Source organism: Hyaena hyaena, unplaced genomic scaffold, assembly GCF_003009895.1.
Source record: "Hyaena hyaena isolate Hyena2069 unplaced genomic scaffold, ASM300989v1 scaffold_219, whole genome shotgun sequence".
Lineage (NCBI taxonomy): Eukaryota > Metazoa > Chordata > Mammalia > Carnivora > Hyaenidae > Hyaena > Hyaena hyaena.
In genome coordinates, this window is record NW_024080850.1 from 249,591 (window position 1) to 268,107 (window position 18,517).

The 18,517-nt window shown below is 55.1% G+C and overlaps 3 protein-coding genes and 1 non-coding gene across 6 annotated transcripts in view; 1 reads left to right on the top strand and 3 right to left on the bottom strand.

Moving 5' to 3' along the window:
* Nucleotides 1-1,473: 1,473 nt before the first annotated feature.
* On the bottom strand, nucleotides 1,474-9,696 carry RANBP1 (RAN binding protein 1). Of its 2 annotated transcripts, none has more exons than XM_039242869.1 (6): nucleotides 9,545-9,696; nucleotides 8,071-8,207; nucleotides 5,583-5,740; nucleotides 3,388-3,516; nucleotides 2,650-2,715; nucleotides 1,474-2,114 (listed from the first exon to the last, which is right to left on the bottom strand). In XM_039242869.1, the coding sequence occupies exons 1-6, from the start codon at nucleotides 9,557-9,559 to the stop codon at nucleotides 1,990-1,992; spliced, it is 630 nt and encodes a 209-aa protein (XP_039098800.1). In that variant the 5' UTR covers nucleotides 9,560-9,696; the 3' UTR covers nucleotides 1,474-1,989. The 2 variants fall into 2 exon arrangements, with proteins under 2 accessions (XP_039098800.1, XP_039098801.1); XM_039242870.1 differs by having other exon boundaries at nucleotides 1,474-2,111; nucleotides 9,545-9,694.
* LOC120238880 lies at nucleotides 2,492-2,617 on the bottom strand. Its single transcript, XR_005530320.1, has one exon. It is a non-coding gene; the product is annotated as a small nucleolar RNA SNORA77 (small nucleolar RNA).
* A 266-nt stretch (nucleotides 9,697-9,962) lies between the features above and the next one.
* On the top strand, nucleotides 9,963-14,873 carry TRMT2A (tRNA methyltransferase 2 homolog A). The gene is made up of 13 exons (XM_039242868.1): nucleotides 9,963-10,039; nucleotides 10,203-10,293; nucleotides 10,530-11,092; nucleotides 11,352-11,460; nucleotides 11,737-11,918; nucleotides 12,105-12,219; nucleotides 12,316-12,431; nucleotides 12,512-12,623; nucleotides 13,229-13,351; nucleotides 13,562-13,637; nucleotides 13,933-14,049; nucleotides 14,167-14,263; nucleotides 14,385-14,873. The coding sequence occupies exons 2-13, from the start codon at nucleotides 10,270-10,272 to the stop codon at nucleotides 14,614-14,616; spliced, it is 1,866 nt and encodes a 621-aa protein (XP_039098799.1). The 5' UTR covers nucleotides 9,963-10,039; nucleotides 10,203-10,269; the 3' UTR covers nucleotides 14,617-14,873.
* A 576-nt stretch (nucleotides 14,874-15,449) lies between these two features.
* Nucleotides 15,450-18,517, bottom strand: part of DGCR8 (DGCR8 microprocessor complex subunit) — a 36,154-nt gene continuing 33,086 nt past the window's right edge. For both annotated transcript variants that reach the window (XM_039242885.1, XM_039242884.1), the window contains 2 exons: nucleotides 18,365-18,478; nucleotides 15,450-17,424 (listed from right to left, as the gene is read on the bottom strand). In XM_039242885.1, the coding sequence (XP_039098816.1) occupies nucleotides 17,341-17,424; nucleotides 18,365-18,478 (198 nt within the window). In that variant the 3' untranslated portion in view covers nucleotides 15,450-17,340. The remainder of the gene's footprint in view (nucleotides 17,425-18,364; nucleotides 18,479-18,517) is intronic.

The window sequence follows — 18,517 nt, forward strand, 5'->3', positions numbered from 1 at the left end:
CACAGCAGAAAGCTTGCCCAACTTGCAGCCCAATGGACTGACCTGGAACAGAAAGGGACGTCTCACTTCTTACTCCATCCCCAATATTGTCAGCATCTCAATTTTGGCTCACCATTGCCTTTGTGCCACAGGGAGGAACCCAGCTGAAGAAAACACTGGCTGGGGAGCAAGGCAGAGTCATCCTTCCCTTCCCGCCTCAGCATCCCTGCTCATCCTGGTGAGACCAACTGTCAGGACTGCACTTCTCCCTTTCTGCAGCACACTGCATTGTCAGCAAGCCACACCTTTTAAGTGCAGCACCCTGTAATGTAGACTGGTCACACACACACAGCTCTGCTCCCCAGCCATTCTGAGGGGCCTACTACCTCGCTGTCAGGGTTTTATCCCCTTGGAGACACAATTCATCGCCCAAAAGGAAAGAAGTCACCCACCTGCGTTTACCTCAAGAGGGATTTATCTTGTTTTGGAGCCCAAAGCAAAGACTATTAAACAACTATTCTGTGCTGTAAGGGTTGTCTGACTGCCCTTCCCTGAAAGAGCAAGCCTTGGGCTGCCTTTCACACATCAGGGCATCAAACAGAGGCCCACAGGGAAGCAACACCTATCCTTTACAACATCAAAATCCCAATTCATTGAGATAGGCAACGTGCATTGCACAAGCTTCTATGTCCTTCCTTGGTGGGAAGGACCTCTGTGCCAGCACTAACTTCAAGAGCACCCAGACCTGTGCTTCTAGAGGCCCAAGGCTGCCAGGACACAACCATGCTGACAAGCAAAGTTTTCAGTTTGGCTCTAAAAAAGAAAAGAGCAGCTTCCTTTGGAGGTATACCCCCAGAGGGAACAAGGACACACTGGGAAGTTGGACAGAACAGAACGCAGGTCATAGACTGGCCACACTGTAAAGCACCTCCAGCAGGTGTGTGACGAGTACAGCTGAGTGATGAGTACATCCACTCCAGGGCCCAGTCCTAACCTGCTCCTCCCCCACTGGAGGGCAGTATGGCCACACTTCACAACTCAGGCAGTCTCCTGGGACACGTGCTTTGAAAGCCTGCTGGTGCACTGAAAACCCTTTTCCCCAGTTAAGATGTTTAGACACAATTTGTTTTATAAGACAAACCCCCAAATGGCACTAACCCATTTGCATTCTTGAGAATGTCCCTTTATTTAAAGCTACTGCAGATGTCCAAAATTGTACCCAGATGGAGACACGATGAGTGAGCGGGTAGGACAGCTCTCTCCAAGAATGTCAGTGGGGTGTCCCAACAAGGGCCGCGGGGCCGAGCCCCACTAACACAGTGCACCATACTGGACATGTGCGTTGAGACTGGCCTTTCCCTCCGCCAGGGCTGAGGCCCAACCAAACTTGGCCTTGGCCAAAGCCTGGAGACACACTTGGCCATCTTGCACCAAAAGTCAGGGTACTCTGGTGGTCTTCCTTTCCCTACCCCAGAGGCAAAAAAACAACAAACAAACCAAAAAAAGCCTATTTATTCTCTGCCACAGGGCAGAAGCACGAGGAGTTCCCCAGCCCACCTGCCCCACCTCAGCTGCCCCATGGCCCCAGGGGCCAACGGCTGCCCTGAGCCCACAGCAGAGCCAGAGGCAACAAGTGAGACCCAAGGAGCCAGTGGGAACCCATACTGCTCCCAGGACAGGGCCGGCGCACACATTGTCCTGCCCTCTGCGCAGATTTCAAATGTGTTGTTTATTCACTATTTTTGATGACTATAAATAAGTGTTTCCACTATGGAAAAGAAAGTTAGCACAGTACATTTTCATGACTGGGGAATGGATTTTCTGAAGTCATCTTCAATAGGGCCAAAACTTAGAAAAAAACAACCTGAATGTTGGAATTCAGTTCTTTATATAAAGTCCCTTGTAAAAACAAAACAGAATAAAAACAAACTGAAAAGAAGGGGCAGGGCAAAATTTTAAAAAAGAAAAAGGAGAAGAAGAATGGAAGGAAGAGAAAACAGGGAAGGTGGCTTATTGTTCCTCCTCCACTCTATCCTTGGTCTCGGTGTCTTCCGACTCCTTGCTCTCCTCCTTCACCGAGAGAGTTTCTAGCTTCTCGGCCACCTTCTCAGCATTGTCGTTTTTGCCCGATCCTGCTAAGATGTAGGGGGACAAAGTAAGAAAACTGAGAAGCACCACTCTCCCCAGCCCACCCGCCTCCTATGACCCTGGGCAAAGGCCACAGGGCAGGCCACTTCACCATGTGCCCGCCAAGGCAGCCTCCAGGGTCACCCAAATAAGAGCTCATGCCTAGAACCACTGTCAAGCAGCTCAGCCATATCAGGTCACTTGCTAGGGCAGCCGTCATCAGGCCCCAAGCAAGCAGGTGACTGTGAGGACCTCTTGAAGCCCCCTTTAGCCTCTGGTGGGCTCTAGCCAGATGTTGTTTTACTTGACTGCCAGCCTGGGTGCTGTGAGGCCAGGCCAGTGAGCATGTGCTTGGGGCCTCGATGGCCAGCTCACTCTCCAGAAGCACCATGTCCCCAGACAACTGCATCACCCTTGACAGGTCAAGGTGGTCACAGCACCCTGGGATGTTTCTCTGGCAGACAGAAAAAGCACCTGCCTGAGGCTGCAGCCAGGTGCAGAGTGAGTCTGCCAGGGAAGTCCCCACCCCCAACTCCACATCACCTTTCTTTTCTCTCTCTTCAATCTCTTTCCTGCATTCTTCAAACTTTGTTTTGAATTTCTGTGCATCTGTGGAAAGAAGAGAATAGACTTCCTAAGAGCCTGAGAGGGTCTAAAGCGCCAAGATTCCCAAAGGGCTCATCCCATAGCCAGTTCTGACATGAGGTCACGGCCCTGGGCTCACTCTTGCCCGGACTGAGTAGTGACTGTTTCTCAAGTCCCTCTGGCGACTGGTGGCTAAGTTGGGCCATCTCCCTCCATCTACTCTGTGATGATTTGGGCAGAGTGGTACACAGCACTGGTGGCCATGTAAAACCAAGGGGGGAGGGGCCTCCTGGCCGGACACTCTGCTCTCACTCATGTCAGAGTAGCTGCTAGATAAGGCTCACTGTGCACTTCTGACAATCAGGGCTGGAAAAGATGCCCAAGCTGGGGAGAGGTCAATCTGGGCCTGGGATCCCAGCACGGACCCTGCTGGCAGCCAGGTGGCTGTGAGGGGACAGGCCTGCCCTGGGTAGACTGGATGCCCAGCCCCCTGAGCTTAAGAGAGAAAAGGCACTGCTCACGTCAGAGCCCAGATGAATCCTTGAGGGTACACAGGCTGACTGCAGCGCTCACATTCCTGCCCCTGAGGGAGCACCACACAGCAGAGTAAGACTGGTCCCTCCCACAAGCTTCTCACAGGCACTCTCAGTTCTCCCGGCAAGGCAGTACCCAGGGCCCGGCCGCCCTTCTGCTTACTTTCAGCATTTAGAAAGCGGATGGCCAGCAGCTCTGGCTTGGGGCACTCATCAGCAAAATCGGCGTGGGTATTCCAAACCCAGGCGCGGTCACTGCCCGCATTCGGCTTCAGCTCCATCATCGGCGTGACTGGGGAAGAAGAGCCATGTGAGGATCCTGACAACTGCTGTGAGACCACCCTGCCAAGCTGAGGTCCTGCCTTGGAGACCACCAACCAGGCCTAGACAAACTCCTGTGGGATACAAGGGATTACTCAAACCTCTTGGAAAATGTCCCATGTTCACTTAAAACCAGGACTGTCCTGGGGCACCTGGGTGGCTCAGTCAGTTAAGTGGCCGACTTCAGTTCAGGTCATGATCTCAAGCTCAAAGGCTTGTGAGTTCAAGTCCCACACTGGGCTCTGTGCCGACAGCTCAGAGCCTGGAGCCTGCTTCCAATTCTGTGTCACCCTCTCTCTCTGCTCTTCCCCTGCTCACGCGCTCTCTCAAAAATAAATAAACATTGGGAAGAAAACCAAAAAAACACCGGACTGTCCTAAATCTGGGAATAGGGTGACCTGCTCCGTGACCAGGAGAACACCTAAGAAAGGGTCTCCAATCCCACTGGAACAAGAGCTGCAACGCCATCAGGGCCGCTCATGCCCAGCCCTTCCTGTGGAGCACCCATCATGTAGTTCTATCCTTGCTCAGCCACACCATCAGGTAGCTGGCCCATTGGGAAGTGGGGGACAGAAGGTGTAAGTGGAGTAATCATCCAGGAGAGCATGGAGTCAGCCTTGCATTGTTCAGGGTCCCTAGGAGACAAGGCCAACAGAAGTAGACACCATAGGCCCTGTGACATGTGCGTACACCATGGACCTGGAATAGGCAGATATACCCACGTCCTCAGACTCTGCATAGACCCAAGGGAGAAAAAAGGGAGACAGACTGCGCCAAGAACAAGGGCAAACCTGTGCACCCCTGTGCCCCTGGCAAAGGTCTCCAGGGATGTGGGACCTGAGCATATATGACCGTCTTAATCAGGAACAGTTACACCATCCTGCACAAGACAGGTTGGCAAGCCCTCAACCTGCACAGAGCACAAGGATGTCATGGCCTCCTGATGCCACCACCCACCTGGCCCATTAAGGGTCTATGGTATGTACGGGGCCCAGAAGCCACCTACAACTGAGAAACAACCCAGTGATCACGCAAGGCTCCCGAAGAAGTACAGGGTGTCGGGAAGTCCCCTGGGAGCAATTCAAATTGGAGTGGAGGCCAGGAGCCAGAGCACACAGGCGGGGGCAGAGGGGGAGGCACAAGAGGACTGCCGGAATGGCCCCTAAGAAAGGGCAAGAAAGCCCCTCCCTACCACCTCTCAGGTTTCTGCAAACCCACCCATCCTTCCACACCACCTTCGAGAGCTGCTCTGCTCAGGTTCCTGCCAGATCACCCCATGTGCCCAGATGAGGGGCCCTGCCCTGCCAGACATGCATTCTACCCAGTAACCCAGACATGACACCGGATCTGGAATGGAGCCCAAGACACATCTGCTTCTGAACACACGTAGCACTGCAGGGCAACCCAGCAGCCAACAGACTGATGTGACTGGGACTTACAGACCAGGCCTGGTGAGGCTTTCCCCAGACCCTCCCACCTCCCTCAACCATACTGAGATCAGGGTTAGGGCATCACACCTGCCCAAGGGCCTCAACCTGTCACCACTCACTACCTGTTTGGTCTCACAGACACCCGAGGATGAGGCAGCCGCCTTCTCTCCACACCCCTCCCCTTCTGTGTCCTCCCCAGGGAACACCTGGCAGGGACAGAACACACCAAAGAGTGGGAAGGCTGCCTACCGGGCACATCAAATACAAATGGGAGCACACATCCTCACAGCACTGCCCAGTTCTTGGGCAAGCGCTGCATCCCAAGCCCACACTGGGGCTCTGCATCCACCCCATCATGTCCTGTCTGCTTGGGCTCCACACCTCATATGCCATAAGCTTCTCTGCAGGTCTGCTTGGAGTTCAGGGTGTGTTGGAAAACTTCACTTCCTATTTTAAGTTCAACATGCCGCAAATATGCACTCTACATCATAATGCACTCTCAGATTCTTAGCCCGGCACTGAAAGCAAGCTGCCCAAAGATCTCACGGTATCCTCATGTGCGGTGGTGGGACTCAGAGTGAAACCATGCTCCCAAGAGGCCACCTACTGTAGTGGTTGGCGCATATCTTCAGGGTCTTGTCCCTCCTCATGAGGAGGCGGATGGTCCCCTTCTCCTTATGCTTCAGAAGCTTGACATCACCGGTGCCTCGTTCCTTCCATTCTGGGAGATCGTTCTCTGAAGCAAATCGGAATAGCTTTGCCCGCCTTCAAGAAAAGCCATTACAAGACAGCTTAAATGTGCGTGGAGAAGGAATAAACAGTCAAACATTTGCTGGTAAACAACACTTATTTTCTGTGCATTAAACAAATAGCTGTGCCTGGAGCCTCCATGGATGCCCCTTCCTTTCTTTGTACCTCTAGAACTGTTAAGTTGAAAACTTACCAAAAAAGCAAGGCAACATTCCAAGTGTTTACTTGGAATAATGAAGTGAAAAAGAAAAGAAAATTCTACAACCACAGAATTTTCCAACAGAAAGACCTACCTTCTCTCTCTCAGAAGTAAACATTAAAAAAAAAAAAAAAAAAGACCCACCTTCTCCAACAGACACCCCCTGAGAATGCTGGGCTCTGATCACAGTGCAGGGGAGCCTCCGGTGTCCCCACAGGGGTAACATGGAAGCAGGTGGAGGTTGAGGACCCCTGCCCTTACAGAGTCAGCCCTTCCCTTTGCTATGAAATGCCCCCTGTGCTTCCCAGGCTCCCCAGCCCAGAGAGGGGACTGCAGACCTGTCTGTTCAGGCCACCAGGCTCTGACCCAACAACCTGCCTTCCTGCCCAGAGTAGCACCTCACACTGAGACCAGCCAAAGCCCCACCCAGCTGGGCCCCCGTGTGAGCCCAGCAGTCGGGCCTTTAGGACTTTAGGCTGATGGCCTCCATTTCCTTACCCACAGGACCCCAGCCTTGCTGGTCCATTTCCTGCACCACACTCTGTTCTCTCTCCTAAACTCAATTCTGTTAAGGGAGACAGTGCCCTCACAAGAATGCCCCCGAGTTTTCACCTGGAGCCCAAGGGCCCTGACCTGCTGGCCTCACTTCCCTCAGGAAAGGCCTGTGTCCAGGACACCAAGAGCAGTTCTGAGGGCTGAGGAGGGTGAGAACAGCAGCACCAGCTCCTGGGATGAGCCAGTCCCTGGCTGCAGCACCATTTCTGGGCAAAACAGAGACGTGGAGAACCAATATCTTCAGGGACTCACCCAACCACTCTGAGACCAAAAGGATGTATGTGACTCTCCTTCCCCAGGCCTCCCCAGCCTGCCTTCCTTAGAGGGAGGGATCACTGTCCTGCTTCCTCACTCATAGCAAAGTACTCAAACCCTCATCTGGCTTCTTGGATAGAATCTGAAGCAGGTGGGGGAATTCTACTTGGGACAGGAAAAACACTCCAGGCTGTTTCCATTAACTTGTGACTAAGCCTCGGGTTTCCTGTGATTCTGAGTATAGGCAATAGGTCAGTCTCAGCAGTGTGGATTTTGTTGCAGACATTTCAACACATGGCTGGTGCCAGTGCTACTTAAATACGACACTTGCTGTTATAGCCTCTCACTGAAAGTGTCAAATATATGTAGGATAATTTTTAGAAAGTAACCTCAGTAAGCGTAACACCATCCATTTTCATGTGTAATTCTAGGAATTATTTTTGTGCATTAAAAACACTGAATTGGGAGTTCATAAACTTCAGGATGCTGAAGTCTGGGGTGCAACAGAAAAATAATAATAATGGTAGAGACTCCTGTTCAATCAGAGAAAGGAGGCCATGGGAGTCTTGGAGGTAGCAAGCCTGTAAGGTGACAGGAACAGGAGGCTGTGGAGATGCACCTTGGCGGGCAGAGCAGCAGGGACAAGACACCAGAGGCACCTGTGCTCTCCACGGCACTGGCCACCCAGAAACAGGGGCACCCAGTGAAAAGTTATCCAATGAGTGGATTCTAACAGCAGCCCTGATTTTCCAAGAGAGAGAGAGACACACACACACACAGCGTGAGCAGGGGAGGGTCAGACAGAGAGGGAGATACAGAATCTGAAGCAGGCTCCAGGCTCTGAGCTAGCTGTCAGCACAGAGCCTGATGCAGGGCTCAAACCCACGAACCGAGAGATCATGACCTGAGCCAAAGTCGGGTGCTTAACCGACTGAGCCACCCAGGCACCCCTAGCAGCCCTGATTTTCCATGTAGAATTAGCCATCACATAATCCCAAGCCCTTTCTTTAGCCTCAGTCCGATTTAAGGTCAGGCCAAGACACTGACACCCATAAAAACTAACTTCAATCTTACATTAAAGATACGTTTCTTGGGGCGCATGGGTGGCTCAGTCGGTTAAGCATCTGACTTCGGCTCAAGACATGATCTCATGGTGCATGGGTTCAAGCCCTGGGTCGGGCTCTGTGCTGACAGCTCAGAGCCTGGAGCCTGCTACGGATTCTGTGTCTCCATCTCTCTCTGCCCCTCCCCTGCTGGCTTGCGGTCTCTCTCTCAAACACAAATAAACATTGAAAAAAAAAGATACATTTTTCTGGAACAACATGAGCTTACTTACATTTTAAAAAGCTCTTCTTCATCTTCTTCCAGCGTTTTAATTTCTTGCTCAGGAAGAGAAACTATAGGTTCAAACTGGGGGTCGTGGTTGGACTCATCTGCATTCTCGGTGGAGGTATCATGGTCCTCATGGGTGTCCTGTGGGGAGTGAGGTGCAGAGAGGTGACTGCTGGCCCTGGAGTCTGCCCCTTACACAGAGCTCAGCAGTGGGCACCCCTCCTAGAGAACGGCCTCATCCCAAAACAAGAGATTAGGCCTTTCACGCAAGGAAGGGTTTGCATACACAATCAGAGTGCAGTAAGATACTGAATTAAAGCACCCTCCCCAGATCCATCAATCATATCTGTGCACAGACTGACTGGGACTCCTAAGCTGAGCCACTTACCGGCAGATAAGAAACTGCCTCATCACTTTGAACCTCAGTTTCCTCATCTGTAAAATGTGAATAATCATGAGGCCAAGTAATCAAGATGCAATGACAGAAGAGGATCTCAAAGAGAGTGTAACTCTTTAAAAAGCGACCGTTTAGGTTTTTACTAGTTGAAAATAATCTGAGCTCTTACTTAGTAGAAAGGAAGGGGAGGGCTACTGTTTACACGGAATTCACAGTTCTGTCAACAATTTGATTTTAAATCAGAAAGTTGATGCGTCAACAGAATTCGCTCAAAGAGCCCTAAGATTTTGATGCAGTTTAGAAAACTACAGGGCACAAAAGATCATATTTGAGGTTCAAGATCATATTTGATGTTCAAGTCTCACAGAACACGTGGCATGGTGATCCATAAATCCACAAGCTGGGAGACTTCCCTACCAGACTCGAGCCAAAAAAGAAAATATACAAGCTTTTGTTGCTCTCCTCGATTGGATAAAGACTACGCCTCCACCAGGGTCAGCTCACCCGAGCAGATGCCCGCAGTCAACAAAGCCGCCCCCACCCTGGGTCGGTTCGGCCAAGACCCGTCCACCAGGCTGGAACTTGAGTTTCCGCCGCAGAGGCCTGTGGCGGCTCAAGACGTGAGAACAGAATGAATGAAGTGCTGCGTAGGCGACGGGAGGAAGGGACGCACGATTTTGGTGAGAAGCCTGCAAGTGGGCCGAGCCAGGGGAAACCCGCCACCAGCCTCACTTCTCAGGCGAACGGTGAAGTAAACTCGAGACCGAAGAGGCTGGGCGGCGGGCCGCCCCACGCCTGGATGGAGCTTCCCGGCCCCACTTGGGACCGCCCCAAGGTCACGCGGGCGACTGGCAGCCCCCGAGCCCGCGCCCCCAAGGCATCGCGCGCCCTGGCTCCGAAGGCCTCGAACCCCCAGGCCGCGCTCCCCAAAGCCCGGACCCCGCGCCACTGAGGCCCCACAGGAGCCGAGCCCACAGGCCAGCGGGGGTTGGCGACGGCTGCGCGGGCCGCCCACGTGGCCGCCGATAGCGGCCTCAGCCTCCCGGCCCCCGCCCAGTCCCCACCCCAGCCCCGGCCGCACCTTGGCGGCCGCCATGGGGGCGCGGCGGCGGCGGCGGCTCGGCTGGCTCGGTCGTCGCTGGCTCCGCGGCCTCTCGGCGGCTAGTCGTAGCTCCTTCCCTCCGCGTCTGGCGCCGGCGCCTCCCGCCCTCCCGCTCTTCCCTCCGCCCCGCGACCCGAACCCCGACCCCTGACCCCGGCGGCGGGAAACGCGACGCGATTCAAAACCCGTGCAGCTTTATTGGCTCACACGGCGGACACTCTCATTGTCCAGCCCGCCCCGCGCTTCCCGCCAAAACGCCCGTGGCGCATGCCTGGCCCGCCCGGCAGCCAGGGGAGCGTGTACTCCCGGCGGCCCTCGCGCGCGCTTCCGCCTCACCGCAGCGCGCGCCCCTTGAGCTCGGGAAAGGGGCTGGCGATAGGAGTTGACGCGTGGTGATGATGTCACCGGAAGCCAGGATGATAGAGACGCGCGGCCTCGGCTGCACGCGCTGGCTGCGGGATCGCTGCCGGCTAGGTGAGCGGCTGGCGCAGGCCCCTGGCGGGCAGGCGGCGCACCCCATGCTGGAGACCCGAACCTGAGCACGGAGGGTTCGCGTCCCACCCCCGTCCGGGGTGGAGCCGGGAATAGATCTCGCGGCGTGGCACCCGCCCTCTGAGTGCCTGTCTCCCTTTGCCAGGTCCAGGACCAGGTGGCGGAGGCGGACCTCGTGGAATCCCCCAGTCCTGGCAGCGGAGGACCGTACGATGAGTGATAAACCCGACAATGAAGTAAAGTGGAGGGAGATTCTGATGGGAGACCTTATGGGAGGGGATGGAGATGGAGGCGGAGTAGGAAGCGGTTGGGAGAAAAGTGGGATGGGAGGTGAGTTGGAAGAGGGAAGAAGGGAATGGGGGTGAGGCTGGGCGTAGGGTTCACTAATGGAGGTCTGGGTGTGGGGCTAGGGAACTGTCGCGTTCAGGTTCTAGGGTGCAGCCCACAGCCCAGCCCCTGCCTGTCTCCACAGGGCCCTGTGCCCATGGAGGGCTGCGTCCAGGACAGCAGCAGTGCCCAGGGCAGCCCTGCAGCCCTAGCTCCTCAGGAGGAAGAGAAGGAGGAGGAAGGTGGGGCTGGGGCAGCTGCAGAGTCTGTACCTCGGCCTGGGCTCTACAGCTACATCAGGGACGATTTGTTTACCTCGGAGATCTTCAAGTTGGAGCTGCAGAACGTGCCCCGCCACGCCAGCTTCAGTGATGTCCGACGCTTTCTGGGCCGCTTTGGCCTGCAGCCTCATAAGACCAAACTCTTTGGGCAACCTCCCTGCGCCTTTGTGACATTCCGCAGTGCCGCTGAGCGGGACAAGGCCCTGCGCGTGCTGCACGGTGCCCTCTGGAAGGGCCGTCCACTCAGCGTGCGCCTGGCCCGACCCAAGGCTGATCCCATGGCCAGAAAGAGGCGGCATGAGGATGAGGGTGAGCCAGCGGCCACATGCATCGCAGATGTCGTGACCCCACTTTGGACTGTGCCCTACACTGAGCAGCTTGAGCGGAAACGGCTGGAGTGCGAGCAGGTGCTGCAGAAGCTGGCCAAGTGAGTGTGGGTGGAGATCACCCCCTTGGCCCTGGAACTTTGCTCAGCTCTATGCTTGTTCAGCCATCCTGGGCCCTGTACAGACATCCTCAGGGCCTGCATGGTCTTGGGTTGCTAGCCAGTGTGACCCATATGTAACCAATGGGAACACTGAGGTTCTGAGGGAGGGGCCCTGGAGACCTGGGTATTTGGAGAGTGGCTGGGGAGGGTTGCAGAGGCAGTGGGCTGAGTCCAACCTTGGCCCCACCTCATCCTGCAGGGAAATTGGGAGCACCAACCGCGCCCTGCTGCCTTGGCTGCTCTCACAGAGGCACAAGCACAACAAGGCCTGCTGTCCCCTGGAGGGGGTTAGGCCATCACCCCAGCAGGTCAGGCCTGGCTGGTGCAGCCAGAAACTCACCTCATGTTCTTAAAGGAGCTCTTCTCACTTGTCTTTGCCATCCCTTCTCGTGCTTTGCGTTTATTCTTGGTATATCTCACTTGACTGTTACTTGTTGTCAGGCCCATCTCCTGGACTGCCAGGCTCTGTGGGGGAACTAGAGTCTCTTGCTCACCACCATCTCTCACTTGGTGAGCTGTTGTGTCCTGCTGGATGGCCAGGGTAAGGTTAGGCATGTCTCTGCCTCCCCCTACCCTCCCTGCAGACCGAATATCGTAACAAGTGTGAGTTTCTGGTTGGCGTCGGGGTGGACGGGGAGGACAACACAGTTGGCTGTCGGCTTGGCAAGTACAAGGGCGGGACATGTGCTGTGGCAGCCCCCTTTGACACCGTGCACATCCCTGGGGCCACCAAGCAGGTGGTGAAGGCTTTCCAGGAGTTCATTCGGTGAGGGCTTATGGCTGGGCTGGGGGCCCCAAGAAGCCCTGTGGTGGTCTGGGAGCAGAGGGCCTGCCTGGTGTATCCTGGGATTGTGATCTGGTGGGTGAGCCTAGAGGGGTGAGCAGGGGGGGCTGCTTGCTCAGTCCTGGTTGGCAGATACTGGGGACTCAGGGCCGGTCATGGCTCCCACAGGTCCACTCCATACTCAGCGTACAACCCAGAGACATACTCAGGCCACTGGAAACAGCTGACTGTGCGCACCAGCCGCCGTGGCCAAGCCATGGCCATTGTCTACTTCCACCCTCAGGTCTCAGGCGAGGAGGCCCTGCTGGGTGGGGGAGGGTATCTGGGCCACAGTGAGTTGTGATGCAACTTTACAAGGCCTTTTCTACTGCTTACCCAGAAGCTGAGCCCTGAGGAACTGGCTGGGCTGAAGGCCGCCTTGGCACAGCACTTCATGGCAGGGCCAGGCAAGGCCACTGGGGTGACCTGCCTCTACTTTGTAGAGGAGGGACAGCGGTGAGGAGCCTGGGTAGGGGTGGGGCGGGTCCCTGCAGGGGACCTACCTGATACTGATAGACCTACCCCACCGTCCACAGAAAGACTCCCAGTCAGGAGGGCCTGCCCCTGGAGCACGTGGCTGGAGACCGATGCATCCATGAGGACCTGCTGGGGTTGACCTTCCGGATCTCCCCTCACGCCTTCTTCCAGGTAGTCCAATTTCTGGGGATCGTGAGGACACATGGAGGGAGGCCTGACATGATGTCAGGGTGCGATGTAGACAGTGGGCTAGGGCGGTGACAAAGGGTTAGCCTGGCAAGACCTAGGGCAAATGTCCAGGCAGGGGAGTGACAAGGATCATATGGTAGATAACAGCTCATTTGCCGTTGGATTCTTTGACAACCTTTTGGAGGGCCATATGTGGGGTGTGGGAACAGAAGTGGAAGTTATGCCAGGGCTCTAGTGTGAGCTCTAACACTCAGAAAAGAACTTCATGATTGAGGGGTGGTGGTATCAGCCTCAAATTGCTTTTAAAAGCTAGGAGGCTGAGTGAGGTTGCCAGGCAACCTCATGGGATTGAGGGTCAGTCTAAGGACTGGGTTTCTGCTCTCCGATGGTTAGATGGAGGGGAAGGGAGGATAGGGAGACGTAGGAAGAAAGTGAGCAAGCTGGGAATTGGGCCACAGAGGCCCCAAGGCAGGAAGAATGCCCAGGGAATGCACGTGCTTGGTAGGGGGTGGGGGTGGGAGGGAGGGAGGCCAACTTGAGCAGCAGGGCTCCCCTGACATCCTTGACACTGCTCTTCCACCCTCCAGGTAAACACCCTGGCAGCTGAGGTGCTCTACACAGTCATCCAGGACTGGGCCCAGCTGGACACAGGGACCACAGTGCTAGATGTGTGCTGTGGCACTGGCACCATTGGCCTGGCACTGGCCCCGGTGAGCCCTCCTGCCCTGCCTGAGGGTACCCTCCCCACCCACCGATGTTGCCATCTGCCTCCTGATCCTCCGTGATCCCCAGCCTGAAGACTAACGTTAACTAGCCTGTTGCAGATTTTCTTCCATTTTCCAAATGCCTCCTGCTGTTCCCCTCCCTAAGAAGCCCACAGGATGGGGCAGGATGCTGAGTCTGTCATTTCCTGGTTTCAGAAGGTAAAGAGAGTTGTGGGGATTGAGCTGTGCCAAGAGGCTGTGGAAGATGCCCGGGTGAATGCCCAAGACAATGGTGAGAGCCAACACCCCACAAAGCAGGTGGGCAGCAGATGCCTCTGCTGCATACCTCAGCACAGCACCTGAGACCCACCAGGTAGTTTTTAGGGCCGATGGTAGGGTGAGGGCAGAGTACAGGAGGGCTCCTACTGCATTATATTGACTTGATTAACATGTGCCCAGGGTACCTGAGGCTCCCTGGACAACAGGCTTTCCTAATGCATCTCTGGCCAGGGACCTCAGGACACCAGGCAAGCCCTGTGGGGGAAGAGTGTCCTTGGTCCCCTGACTGGCTGTCGTGCCATGTCCAGAATTGAGCAATGTTGAGTTCCACTGTGGAAGAGCCGAGGACCTGGTGCCCGCTCTGGTGAACAGACTGGCCTCCCAGCAGCTCGTTGCCATCCTGGACCCTCCCCGTGCTGGCCTGCGTAAGTGGTCTCCATTTGGGGACTGTTAAGGGGAAAGCAGTGGGCAGGGATGTCGGGATGGCACACCAAGCTGCGTAGCCTCGGACCTGATGCCTGTCCAAATCTGGGCCTCCTCAGATTCCAAAGTGATCCTGGCTGTCCGAAGAGCTGAGAACCTCAAACGGCTCCTGTATGTCTCTTGCAACCCCCGGGCAGCCATGGGCAACTTTGTGGAGTGAGTGTGAGGTGGAGGGACCTGGGGGTGGATTGGGGTCCAGCATGCAACCTCCCCTTCCCCCACAGGAGCCCCTGGCCAGATCCATATGGTTGATCTTGACACTCCTTTCTCACCTCAGCCTCTGCAGGGCCCCATCGAATCGGGTGAAGGGCACCCCCTTCCGGCCTGTCAAGGCTGTGGCTGTGGACCTGTTCCCGCAGACCCCACATTGTGAGATGCTCATCCTGTTTGAGAGGGTGGAGTACCCCAATGGCACAGGGGCCGTGGAGCCCCAAGACCCTCCAACTCACCCCCTACCAGGGCCCCTAGATGATACCCTGCAGGTAACTGGGGCTGCCACCTCTTCCTAGCTCCCTAGAATACCAGAAACTTGCCCTTTCAGAATAGGGCCCAGTCTTCATCAAGGGCACAAGCCATGGGGCTCCCCAAGTCCTTGCCTCAATTCAGGATGCTCAGGCAGCACCTAGAGAGTATGAGACCCAAATGCCCCAACCAGGGTCACCCTGTTCCCATGGACCCTAGGCTCCTGTTCCCCACCCCCACTCTTCCCCCAAGTTCCTTTTGGGCCCCCTGGGGCACAGGGTCAGAATAAACCATTGCTGAAATATTGGTGTGACTGATGAGCATTCAAGGTTGGCAGGTGGGGCTCCTTTCTCCCCCACTGCAGGTTCGGGGGGCAGGGGGAGGATGGTGAGACCAGCAGGGTACCTTGAGCACCATGCCAAGACTAAGCCTGAGTCCCCAGCTCCCACTAGCATGCTGCCAGCCCTCCCACATGGCTGGAAGTCAGAAGAGTGTGCTAACACTGCCAGGGCTCATGCTTAACCCTAAGAGAAGCAGAAATGGAGCTCATGGCTCAGGGCCAATTCTGCACGTAGAGTGGAGGAGACATGGCAGGGGGTCTGGCCTATCTATACTGCAGGTCAGCCCAGCAGGCTGCCCCACTATTCCTGTACCCCCTGAGGGGGGGTTCCATCCCTAATCTGGCCCTGAGCCCTGAAGGGAGACCACTTCTGTAATGACCAAAGGCCAGGCTGGGACTCTGCTCAGATGTTGCAGGAGTGTGCCCAAGCAAATGCCTCAGTCCTGTGGGGCAAGCTGAAGGGGGAGGTACTGGCCAGCTGAAGGTCCACAAAGCCCCGTAGTCTCACACGGTTAGAAGAAACAAACACCAGTCATTCCCTTTTGGGACAGTTTTGCTTTATGCGTTCAGACAATCAAGGCTCACCCTTAAAGCCACAGCTTAGCCACCACCTGGAAGGTACAAGACAGGCAGTGGCCATGTGGAGGTGGCATCAGTACAGGCCCCCCATGCCCTCTGCCCCCACAGCATGGCTGTGCACACAACACTCGCACCCACACAAGAGGGACAGAGGAAGGACACAGGGAGGCTGCAGCAAAGCTCGCTGCCTCTAGTAACGTGTGCACAAAGCTTTGGTTCACAATGGTGCATCTGGCTGTTCTGAGAGCAGTCACAGTCAAATGATTATTCACAGCTGCAGACAGGAGGCAAGACAGAAGCAAGTGTCTAATTACAGCAACTTGATTTGAGGGTTTTGTTTATAAAGGTCAACACAGAAGCCAACCTCAGTCACATAGGTGATAAGGGAGGGATACACTGTGGGTGGCACACAAGACCCAACATTCTGTCTTCCTGAAAGTAAATGCCATCAACACCAACCACGGGGGACATGATGGAGAAGAGGCACACCCGTGGAATATGACAATGCAATCCAGCACTGGGCTCCTGCAGTTGATAGTGCACCAGGAGCACATGGCACCCTGAACAGGTCCTGGGGACAGGAAACCAATTGTTGACTACCACTACCATGTGTGTGACAACCCAGGGCCCCAAGCACAACTACACCCTCTGGGGCTCAGGGCAGGGACACCCCTATCCCTGCACTGGTCCACAGGAGCCACTTGGAGAACACAGACTGCTGGTCAAAGGAACAGGCTGGCCACCAGCCCTGGCTGCACAGGACAGCTGCCCTTCAAATCCAGTGAAGCCATCATCACAGGGAAGACAGCTACCCTCCATGTGCTTGTGCCAGCTCTGGAGAGGAGCGCCACTTTGTGATCACAGATGGATTGCACTGAGGGTCCTTATTTCCTCTTTTAAAATCCTCGTGCTAAAATGCATTAACTTGTTTATATCTGCTACGTGACTCCAAATCTACCTTCTACTCTCACTGTAAAAGTTTCTTTCCAAATGCTAAAATTTCATAAAAGCTTTAAAAATTGATGGGTGAACAGATGGACTTGGACTGTGCAAAAATCATTAGTAAAAAGTTGCCAGAGGCCAGTGAAGGTGAGGGGCCTCGGTGTCTAAGAAGGCGTGTTTCTAGGACATTAAGACTTAATCAGAAAAATGGACTGCACGCCAACCCAGGACCAGGGCAACAAGCCGGGCAGAGACTGGCAGACTTCATACACTGGCAATGCATTTCAAGGATGGAAAATAATCACCTTGAGGGTTTGCCTATAATCTCTGAAAAATAGTTCTGATTCTAAAATTGTGTTTATTTTAAACCAAAAACGTCTGAAATACTCCTTCCTGCTACAACCTTTTCAGAGAAAAATGGAAAACACAAGAGGCAGGGAAGGGGATGGGGGTGCCAGCGTGCACCTTCTGACCAGGTCCCTGCAGTGGCCTGCAGGAGCCCTGGGCACAGGGTGCCACAGAACTTCGCCACCACGTTCTCATTTTATCTGACATTTGTCAGTGCATGTTACGGACTGACACTCATGAAAACCTTCAGTCTGCAGCAAGTCCACATATGCAGAGGTTATCCACAGCTACTTACTGTTTGTTAAGCTCTTGGCTTCCACCTGTGTGGACAAGCCGAGTCCATCCTTGAACACGCCCACTCAGACCTGTGGGTGGCCCCCAAGGAAGAGCTGCGTGGCCCTGCTGTCCCCATGTATCAGAGCCCCACCCCTCTGGCCCTGGCTGCAGATGCTTGGCCGCAGGGGAGGAACTCAGATCGGAGGCCAAAAGCTGCAGAGTAAGTGGCGCGGGGTCTCCCTGGCAGCAGAGCTGGCAGTCCCCGCACCTGACCCTGCTGCCTCCCTCACACGTCCACAGTGCACAGGGGCTCGCCACCAGGCTGGGCAGATGCCATAATGGACATCTTGGGTTTCTTTCGCGTCTCCTCCTGAAAGAACAACAAAGGTCAGGGATGCCAACAAAGTGGGAACATGTGACCAAGCCCAACTTCAGCCAAGAAGCTCCTGAGGCGGGGTGGATAGGTGAGGTGGTGAGCTCAGCACACAGGTGCCATGTAGCCTCTGGTGTAGGAGAGCACCACTGCTCTGCGGTACCACATGGGAAGAAGGGAAGGCCTGAGGAGTGGACCAGATAAGGGGCTGGCTGCGTCTCCCTGGAGGCCATCTCAGAGAGCTCTGTGCTGGTGCTTCCCTGGGAATCAGAACACACACCCAGAAGTGAAGCGCCAAAGAAGCTACAGCCCCCAGGGACAAGCCACATGGGCGGTTCTCTCCCCCCACCCCAACTTGGCAGGAGTGTGAGGCATCTCCTAGGCCAGAAAGACCAGACAGACAACAGACTTCCACTGCGCCCTCCGGCCCACCCCAGGGGGCTTCACAAAGTCCTAGCTTAGAAGCCCCTCAGGTAAGTTGTTTTAGGAAGCTTCACCAGGACTGAGCGTTACCCAGGTTCAATGTTCTATAAACCATGCTCCTCCTTCACAGAAATGCCAAGGACCCGAGGAAGAAGAGGTCCAAGATGGCAATCTGTCTCTCATGAGATCCTGAGTATGGGAGGCCTGGCCAGTGTTAACACCCCTGCCTTCAAACAGCTGGTACTGAGTGGAAACACCCAGAAGCCGGGTCCTTCAAAACCACAGGCCAGGGCTAAGAGTACTATAATGTAACTAAAAAAAATGAATTGATCTGATGCAAATGTCATGAATGCTGAAATGCAAGGAAAAGCACATCTACTCTGGAAGTGTTGAGGCTGACTTCCCTCCCACAGCTGCCCAGTGTGGCCCTGCTAGGTGCCCCTTCCCCTCCCTTGAGGGCAAGAGGATGAAAGTGAGGAGGAGCCTTTGGTGCTGGCAAGGCCAGCACACTCACCCTCTCCTCGGCCAGCCTCTTCATCTCCTCCTGTAGCTTGCTCAGGATGTGCAGGTTTGGCTTGTTCTTCTTGGCATACTGCTGCAGCTCAATCACACTTTTGTCCGAGGTCTCCTGGGGAGCACAGCACCTTGCTCTCAGGACTGCCTGGGG